We start from the raw sequence: 9,996 nt of genomic DNA, 5'->3' as shown, positions 1-9,996 counted from the left end.
CACACCCTCCCCTCCCCCCAAAAGTAATACATGAAAATACAAAAAAAAAAAAAGTCCCTACTATAAAGACTACTCAAAATGTCCTGAAATACAAGACTAAAACCTAATACTACTAGGGTACTTATAGGATAGGGTGCCCTTAATATGTAGTGTATCCTACAAATCTAAAATGGTCAAAATACAAGGCCCAAAAGAAGGAAAATTTATTCTAATATTTACAAAGAAAAGTAAACTCATGCTTATTTCATAGGCCCAAAATCTACCCTAAGGCTCATGAGAACCGTAGAGCCTTCTCCTGCATCTCTAACTCAATCTTCTTGGAGTCTTCTATCCAATGCCCTTAAGGGGTAGGATTGCATCATCCCCTCCTCCCCCTTGAAAAGGATTTGACCTCAAATCCAGAGGTTCTTGAAACTCTGGGCTTCTTCCCTCGACACCTGTAAAAAGAATAAAAACATATATATTAGTGGTGTTGGGTATGTTAGAGTAGGATAAGGTCTGAAAACCCCTTGCCTAGGCATCTTCCCATGAGGGAACAAGGTTCCTCACCAACTCAATGAGTGGTGCTACAAGTATAGAAAAATATGGGACTCCAAGAAGTTTATTAAGTCATGGAAGCCCCAAATTTGTTAAGTCATAGAAGCCCCAAATTTCCCTTATACTTGGTGGAATATGTCACTCAGGAATGACCTTTATTCTCTTAGGGTCTGCGGGAACCCCTTGATCACTATTTAAAAAATTAAGGAAAGTAATGTAATAAAACATACATTTTTCTATATTTTTATGTTGATTACTCCTACCAAAAGGTATGACAAGCCTAAGGTGTTCCATATGAGCACCTAGGTCTGTATTGAAACCAAAAATAAGAACAAACCTACCTAATGAGTCCCTACTCAACACATTCATTATACCACCTATCATAGGGATTTGGTGTCTCATAACACCTATTTTGGGCACCGACAAAGCACAAGGATTTAAGATCTTACGAACCAAACCCTTATCCAACAATTCCTTTATTTGAGGAATAACCTCAAGCTCAAGAGGTATGACAGTGCTAAGGGAGGTTTCCCTTGATAGGAGAAGGTAGAAGGATTGTTTAAGAAAGAGTGCTCTTTTGATATCACCTTTTGTTGTAAAATGATTTTCCTTCTTAACAATCTTCTTGGAGGAATCTTTTTCCTTTTTTTTCCTTCCCCTGGGCCTTTGAAGACAAGGCCTTACTATCCTTCATTTTCTTTTGTTTTTCTAGTTTTTCTTCCTCCTCCCTCTTAACATCTTTGGGCTTAGAAGGTGCAGCCCCTAAGATGCCTTGACCTTGGTCTTTCTTTGGATAAGAGTGAGAGCCATAAGGTTTTGAAGTAGGCTTCCATTTAAGTTGTTACTCTACCCTTATGCAAAGTTGAACTAGGTCATCTAGGTCCCTATATGGAAGGAATTTAACCTTGTCCCTCACTTCCATATTAAGTCCACTAAGGAACCAAACAATACTTGTGTTTTCCTCCTCCCTAAGCCCATCTTTCAAAAGAAGTAGTTCTGCTTGTTGCCTATACTTTTCAACACTCATACTCCCTTGTCTAAGCCTTTGGAGCTTGTCCATAAGCTCTTTTTCATAGTAGGAGAGGGTGTGCCTCTTCCTAAGGACACTTTTCAAGTCATTCAAATACTCTACTGGAGGATCCTCATGAATTATTCTATCCCTAACAAGGGAAGTCCACCAATAGAGGTCATACCTTTGGAAGCTAAGGGTAGCCAAAGGAACCTTTCTTTCCTCACTTTTATGATGGCAAGCAAAGAGTTGTTCAACCTTCATTTTCCAATCTAAATAAGCCTCTACATTGTCCTTCACATGGAAGTATGAGAGGTTAATGTTAGCCTCTTGAGACTTTCTTTCCTTTTCTCTCCTATGGGAGTGATGTCTAGGATGTGACCTATGTCTTCCTCTATAATAGTCACTAAGTTCTTCACTTAAGCTCTTGCAGGAGTCATGACTACTATAGGAGGCATGTTTTTCTTTTCTTAATTCTTTTAGTGTTTTCTTTTTTTCTTCTTCCCTTATATGTTCCCTCTCATCTTGACTTATTTCTACCCTATCTTTTCCTTTTTCTTTTCTTTCTAGTTTTTCTTTCCATAACCTGAGGGAACTCAACTCATTTAATATTCTAGATAGAATGTCCTTATGACTAGTACTCTCACCATTAACACTAGATGAATGACAACTCATGTTGGTTCCTAAGTTGTGGTTCTTTCTTGTTGGGGTTTGCAAAAGGTAAAAGCTAGGGTTCAAAAGAACTCAAGATAAGTGTGATAAGCAAGAAGAAAGTATTATGCAATAACAAGATAAACTAGGTGTGACTAGTAAAGTAAATAAGCTATGAAGGTAAGTAAGAAATTAAAGTGCAAGAAATGTAAATTAGGCAAATCCTAAGAGTGTTCGAATGACCACATTTAAGGTTCCCAACAAACACTCACTATCCTATAGGAAAATTTCCTAAAATTATTACACACAAATGGAAGTAGGGTGACCTATTGGAGGCTCCCAACTTACTTCCAATTGAAAGGTATTTTTGTTACAAAATCTAAAAGCAATGAAGGTAATCGTACAAGTGTCTAATTACAAGTAAATTGTCAATTACAAAAAAAAAGTTCTCAATTTTGGTGGTTGTTCTCTCTTTGGTGTTTCACTCAATTTGGAGTGTTTCTTAGTCCAATAGCTTTTAAGGTGGTTGGCCCCTTACTTCTTGACTCAATTCTTCAATGGAGGCACCAATCCTCTTTTCCAATTTCCTATATGGCAACTCACAAACAAGGAAACAAAGAGACAAGCAATAACCAAAGACCAAAAATGGAATGAAAGCTAAGCCAATAGAGTTTTAACAAGGAAAATTTTCAAGGATTATTCAACAATTAAAGCAATAAAAAAGACATAAAAGCAAGCTAAGACTCAAAGAGAAACCTAGAATGACTCTAGAGTAGAGTAAAAAAAAGACTCAAGAAACCTCTAGTTTTGACACTTGTTTTCACACTACTTTTCAATTGAAATTTCAAAACTAAGATTTTTCTAAAATAAGTACTAGTTATAAAACAAATTTTGAGTCAAAACAACAAGCACACTTCCCTTTCACTTTTTTTTTATTTCTCCTGGACACTAATTTTTCTACCAACTTGTATGATTTTTCTTTTTTTTTTCCTTTTATACAAATCACTTGGTTCCTTTTTTTCTAATTTTTTTCCAGATGCCTAGAAAATTGAGTAAAAATTTTAGCTCAAAATTAGCAGTGACCCATTCCCAGTAATTTTTACAAGTTTGCATGTTCAAGCTGCCAACACCAACAATTTTCAGACTTTGAATTTTTTAAGCATGGTATATTGATTGCCTTAGTCTTACTTTCAACTTTCCTATGTATATTAAACTCACTAGGCTTGTTTAACACAGTTTTAGGAGTTCAACATTCACTTAAGATCAAAATTTCAACCAACAATTAAATCACCAAAACTCAAATTTACAATAAACATAGTCATAAGGAAACCTAAAAGTTCAAGAAAAGGTTCACAATCAAATACTCTCTAAGAATTATTCATGAACATGTTAAGGACTAATTAACATGCAAGATTTGACTCAACTCAAATAATAAGCTAAAAAAATTCATTCACTCATGAACAAATGAGTTAGACAAAGAAACAAGAAAATAAAATTCAGCACAACATAAAGAATCTTATGTGACAAGTTTCATGACTAGACATGACTTCTATGACAAAACTACAATGAGTGAACATGTCACTCTAGATTTTTGAGTTTTTCTTCTACTTTAATGTTTTTGTAAGAATTTTATGGATTAGGTTTCAGCCACAAAAATAGCAAGAAAAAACTCAAAGGAACCTATACTCAACACAATTCATGGTTCAAGAACAAGAACAAGAAATTTGACCCATATAAAATCAAATCTAGCTTCTATAGCAAGTTTAATCGGTGGAAATTCTAAAGAATCATGTTAACAACATTTAACACAAGACATGTGAGGAAATACATGGAGAAAAAAAATGAAGAAACACAATGAAGGAAAAGGTAAAGCTGAAAATTAATGGAGGTTTAAGGAGCACCTACTTAAAGCTCTTGTGCTTTGATACCACTTAATGGAAGCTTGCTTGAGAAGCTTCTACGGAGGCTGGATCTTTGAGTTTCAATAATGTCCTTCAATGGTGATTTTCATCCATGGAGTTGCAACGGAAGATAAAGGAGAAGAGGTGAAAGGAGACGTCATCCATTAGAGAATAAGCCATGGAAGAAGAAGTTTCACCACCAAGAGAGTGTCTTGGATAAGCTTAGAGAGGAAGCTTCAATGGAGGAAGAGAATGAGAGAGAGAAAAAGTGGTGTGGGAATGAAGGAAAGATAAGGAGAGAAGTTGAACTTTGAAGTGTGTCTCACAAGACTCTCATTCATCAAAGTTACCACAAGTGTTACACATGATTCTATTTATAGCCTAGGTAGCTTCCTTGAGAAGCTAGTGTTACACCCCTCCAATAGCTAAGCTCACCCTCATGCCAAAATACATGAAGGAAGAAAGCTTCCTTGAGAAAAGTGTTACATCCCTCCAATAGTTGAGCTCACCCCCATGGGAACACACAATCGTCCAATAGCTAAGCTCACCCCCCCCCCCCCCAAATACATTAAAATACAAAAAAAGTCCTTACTACAAAGACTATTCAAAATGCCCTAAAATACAAGGCTAAAATCATATACTACTAGGGTACCCTTAACTTGTAAGGTAGGGTGTTGTTAATTTGTAGGGTACTCTACAAACCTAAATGGCCAAAATACAAGGCCCAAAAGAAGGAAAACCTATTCTAATATTTACAAAGAAAAGTGGACTCATACTTAGCCCATGGGCCCAAAATCTACCCTAAGGCTCATGAGAATCCTAGGACATTCTCCTGCATCTCTAGTCCAATCTTCTTGGAGTCTTCTATCCAATGCCCTTGAGGGGTAGGATTGCATCAAAGGCAGTGCTTGAAATGAATGTTTAAAATACTATTTTGTTTAATACATTGATAAAACACATGAAACAAAATGAAAATATCTATTATGTTTAAAATACAATAAAAAATAAAGAAATTTAAAATTGTTACTCGAATATGTTCTTGAATTATGTGAAAATTTATATATATTTACACTGACATTAATTTCTACTATCAACTCTTTTATGAGTGAAACCTCATTAAAAAAAATCCATTTTAGTACTTTGGTGTATGTAGAGAAGAGAAAATGATGGATAGGAATAATGCTAGGGTTCCTTCTAAATAGAAACCATTAATACTACTTTTTAGGAATTGATTTGATCATATGTTATTTGTTTCCAATTTTTTTCACTTTACCTTATTTTGATTTAACTTACATTTATATTATTTATATATTCTTGGTGCTAGTAAAAGATATAATAATATTTCACGAAAAAAATTATTTCATTAAAGTAAATTCTATTTTTTAATTATAGATTAAGCAATTCATAATACACACAAATGCATTATAGATTGAACAATCCATAAATGTATTACCGATTAAGTAATCCATAACACATTTGTATGTATTATAGATTGGACAATTCGTAATACACACCACTTTTTGTTTTGGCACCATTCTTGACCTAATTAACTATCTCTTTGAGCTCCTCAAACTCAAGTTGACGATCAACCACCTCATGCTCTTCAACCATGGCTGCCATGCTGTCGGCATCGTTCTCCACGAAGTTAAGGACATTGTACAAAACAACCTTGAGTCATGTGTCCCTGTCGTGTGTGTTGAGACCATGCTCACTTCCTTTTACACTCCTACTGAGTCCAACGTTGATGCTTTAATAGGACACACTCTGTTCGGTGATGGTGCCGCCCACGCTGAAGAGGAAGGCAGAGAGAAGAAGAGACTGAGCTAAGATGGGGACTTTACAAATTTTGGAAGTGTGCCAAGCAAAAAATAGAGTATATTAAGTAATTGCCTACATGCTTAACAATATGTAAAGAGCTATCTTTGCATTAGCTTGGGTTGGGCCTTGGGCCCTTTCGTTGTTGTTTGCTTTTCTTCAAACATCCAAAAAAAGTTAACTATGTGATTTATTTTATCTTAGACTTTCATTTAGTCTTTGTCTAAGTCGTGTTGGATAGAACAAATTATTTAATCAGATAAAATTCTTTTATCACTTATTTTTTATATACAAAATTAGAATTCAAAATCTTACAAGAAAAATCAAATTCCATTTTACTTACTATTTTAGTCTCAAATATTAAAAAAAAATCGTATATTTTATTCTCAGATATAAATAAATTTCAAATAATTTTACTATATTTAATAAGATCATCTCCAAATGATCCATTTTCATTCTTTATTTTAAGTTACAATAAAAGATAATTTTGAAAGAAAAAATATTTTTTAAGTGAGATTAACAAAATTAAATGATGCTTATAAATATTATTTTTTTTGGGTTTACTATATGATTGTATATTCATATAGAAAATATAAAAAATAAAAATAAAATCTGTGTTACTTGCTTTGCAAGAAATTATGTATGAGGGATCATGAAGACAAGCTCCAATTGCATCAATAAATTAGTGTAACCGACTTGTAATTAAAGAGAACTAACTTTGATTACAAATTTAACAAAAGCAATTTAAGAGCATTTAGTAATAAAACCTTCACATGCACGATTAATCGTCTGAAGATGGAGCAAGAGCGGGTGATGGTGAAGGAGGTTTTGTTTGATCAACACGCACAAACCCAAATTTCTTGATGAGTTCATTGGCAATTAGCTCATTAGCTCTGTCTGAAGGATGGTACTCATCCCAAAAAACGTACTTGCTTCTATCTTTGCACAGTTTTGATGCAGGTATACATGTAAGAGCTGGCCGAATATTCCCAAAGGAGCAACAGGGTGAATCAGAGTTTTGGAACCCTACATTAAAATTGTGATTGCAATGGAAATAATTCTTAGTACACGAGCTAAGGACTTTTCAATTTTGGAACCCTACTACTAGTTAGTGTATAATGTTTATAATTTTAATATATCTTTTAAATTTTTTAGTTAGGTCCTTAAATTAAAAAAATTGTAATTAAATCATTGATCTTCTACCATTTTTGTAATTGGATGCTTAGAAATAATAAAACCGTCACAAATTGTTGTTTTTTTAGCGATTTCAAGCTATGATAATTCATAAACTAACTTCAAGGACTTAATTACAAAAATTGTAGATCAAAATGCATTAAACCATTTTTATATTAACAATTTAATTCTTGTAGCTAGATTGAAGTTATATCAATGAACATAACTTAATGCTATTTTCATTTGTTAGTAAATAACTTTTTTTTTTTTTGTATTGCTATAATTTCTAGATTTTGCATACTTTAACTCATTTCTTTTCCTTAGACTTTTAGTTTCTTTTTTTCCTAGGTTAGAGACTATGAGCATTTTTTAACCTATCGGATTAGAGACTAATCCTGCTCGGTTGAATATTTATAATTATTGCTGATGGTTTAAGTTTCAGATAATGGCCCATGTATTATCAGGTGTATATACTTAATTACTTACCATATTTGTTCGGGTTGGTAATCACATCATTAACAACGTCATATGCATCTCCAAATCTGTAGCTTGAATTGGGAAGTTGCTTTCCCAAGTCAACAAGTAACTTGTTTGTAGCCTTATTAAAGCTAATAGCCAGATTATTTGTTCTACTTTGACATTCCCCAGATGTACTAAGCACCCTTTGAAGTGGAATGCAGCCCATTGGGCCCAGCCCAAACACCATCAACTGCCTTGCTCCTAGACCATGCAGTAGCTAAATAGTAAAAAGCCATAATTAAAAATATAGTTAGAAGCTAAAATGGAAAAAGAAAGAAAAAAGTGTTAATAGCATGTTCTTACATGCTCCTTTCGACACACTTTTTTTGTCAAAATTTATTGAAAACTATAAAATTATGAGTGAGATTTATTAAATAAAGAGTGAGACTAGTAATTTTATGATTTTCAATGAATTTCACTTGATAATAGAAAATGTATTAAAAGAAATATGCCAGAGAGAACGCGTTTATAGCGTTTTAAAAAGAAAATGATTGTATTAGAGTGGATTAATAAATAGACCTTTAATTGTTCTCCTAGAGTTCCTATCAAGTAATCCATGAAGGTTTGATCATTATATGTCCATGAATCACTGTAAACAGGCATCAAGTAGTTGTTGATGAAGTCATTGCTGCCTAAAGCAACAACATAATGAGCTCCCTGGAAAAACTTCTCTGCCTCCTCTTTCCCAATTCTGCTTCTAATCAGTTCTTGTGTCCCCTGAAACAGCTCCATTTGCTTGTAGAGAGAAAACCTTTGAATCTGCAAGAGGAATGGCTTTTCAATCAAAATATATGTATAAACTATAAAGGATTTAGCTCCTCTAGAGTAAAATAAAGTTTAAGTGAGTAATCTCAGCTCTTGATGAGAAAATCAATTGTTAAGATTCTAATATATGCATGTAATATCAATAGTTAATTTTCTCATGAATGATTGAAACTATGTACTTTACTCTCTAATGTAAATTGTTTACTTTAGAGCATTTGATTCATATATTAGTGCCTTGTCATGCCTATATACTAAATAGCTATATGAGAAATAGCATTGAAGTTTACACTTTGCAACTTACAAAATAACTGCCTGTTTCATTCAAGATGCCTCCACCCCCAGAAGCATAATTCACTCCATTTTCCAATATAACATCTTCAGATAAAGATGGGTCAAGGAATGCTGGAGGCCTAGGAAGGCCCATATTATCACCTGAACATGTGAATATAACTCTGATTACAGAGTGAAACAATAGAAAAATGCTTCTTTTTTTTTTTTCTCTAAGTAACAGAATAATCTCTTATTTCACATATATTCACAGATTGCTCAACCCAGTATCAAAAACCTTTGACAAACCACAACTAAATAGACACTATAATTAAAAGAAGAAAAAAAGGAGCCATTTTTCCTCATTTGGCTAAAATGAAAAGAAAGTAGAAACAAGCAGTCATATATGGGCTTCCAGAAAATTCAGCAACCCACACGCTGATATAAATTGAGTTAAATTCTTGTGTACTCACTAGCAGCAAATTATCTGCATGTTATATAAAAACTGTAGTAACATCCCATTTTAGTCCAAAGTTGTAAACATTCATCACAACAATTAGTCCTTGACTTTTCTTCACTCTCTAACTTCATAAAACACTATTCACTTTAGTACAATGAAAAGACAAACATGAATGACATTTTGTAAAAGTAGTGAAAAAAGTAAAATTTCTGGGACTAATTTGGGGTTTAACCATAAAAGTGAAAGATTTACAATTACCTATTATACCAGCAACCGTGCGACCATTTGAGAACCTGCCATTAGGGAGTCCATTGCCCAAATCAATACCATACCAAGGTAAACTTGCCTGAGCAAGGCTCTTAGAAAGGTAATTGTTATTTCCAACATCAGAGAGAGAGTCTCCAAAAATGAACTGCACAACCTTGCATTGGCACCCTTCAAGCCCAACTCCAAAAATGGCGGCTATTATAACAAATAGCACCAAATGGAACTTCATATTTTTCTAGCAAGTGGTAATCTCCTCAAGTAATGTTACTATAACTTAAACCTCTTGGCTCTAAGAGAAAGGGTCTAATAATAAGGATTTAAGCACATTGCTTAGTTTTATTTATAATAGCTATGAATTTGTGAAATGTGGAATGGTGAGACTATGCTACGTTTGGTACTTGGTAGCATTGTTAACTGAGGGAAGTAGATTGTTTGATAAAACTACTATTACTGATTCAAACCTACTGCAACTACCCTTACTGATAAACCTACTATTACTGGTACTTGGTACTTAGTTTTTCTTTTTGTTATTTGGGGAGTTTAAGCATATTGGAGAATGATGAATGGCCCAATAAGGTGATTTGTAATAACTTGAAATCCATTCTAGTGAATCGCTATGGTAAGTACACCTA

The 9,996-nt window shown here is 33.7% G+C and overlaps 1 protein-coding gene across 2 annotated transcripts; it reads right to left on the bottom strand.

The window, feature by feature from the left end:
- Positions 1–5,470: 5,470 nt before the first annotated feature.
- Positions 5,471–9,694, bottom strand: LOC114416552 (GDSL esterase/lipase At1g74460-like). Of its 2 annotated transcripts, XM_028381457.1 has the most exons (6): positions 9,356–9,694; positions 8,672–8,802; positions 8,125–8,364; positions 7,573–7,822; positions 6,681–6,939; positions 5,471–5,887 (listed from the first exon to the last, which is right to left on the bottom strand). In XM_028381457.1, the coding sequence occupies exons 1-5, from the start codon at positions 9,591–9,593 to the stop codon at positions 6,695–6,697; spliced, it is 1,104 nt and encodes a 367-aa protein (XP_028237258.1). In that variant the 5' UTR covers positions 9,594–9,694; the 3' UTR covers positions 5,471–5,887; positions 6,681–6,694. The 2 variants fall into 2 exon arrangements, with proteins under 2 accessions (XP_028237258.1, XP_028237259.1); XM_028381458.1 differs by lacking the exon at positions 5,471–5,887 and having other exon boundaries at positions 6,498–6,939.
- Positions 9,695–9,996: the final 302 nt, after the last annotated feature.

This window comes from Glycine soja, chromosome 6 (genome assembly GCF_004193775.1).
Source record: "Glycine soja cultivar W05 chromosome 6, ASM419377v2, whole genome shotgun sequence".
NCBI classification, from domain to species: domain Eukaryota; kingdom Viridiplantae; phylum Streptophyta; class Magnoliopsida; order Fabales; family Fabaceae; genus Glycine; species Glycine soja.
The sequence above is the reverse complement of the archived record's forward strand: the minus strand, read 5'-3'. Positions and strand labels throughout refer to the sequence as shown.

Bases quoted from the DNA above. Each gene is read 5' to 3' on its own strand.
- LOC114416552 (XM_028381457.1), bottom strand. From the start codon at position 9,593: ATGAAGTTCCATTTGGTGCTATTTGTTATAATAGCCGCCATTTTTGGA. The intron at 8,803-9,355 runs GTAATTGTAAAT...TCACATGTTCAG, and splicing joins CACGGTTGCTGGTATAATAG to GTGATAATATGGGCCTTCCT. The intron at 7,823-8,124 runs GTCTATTTATTA...TTTACTATTTAG, and splicing joins CTCTAGGAGAACAATTAAAG to CTACTGCATGGTCTAGGAGC.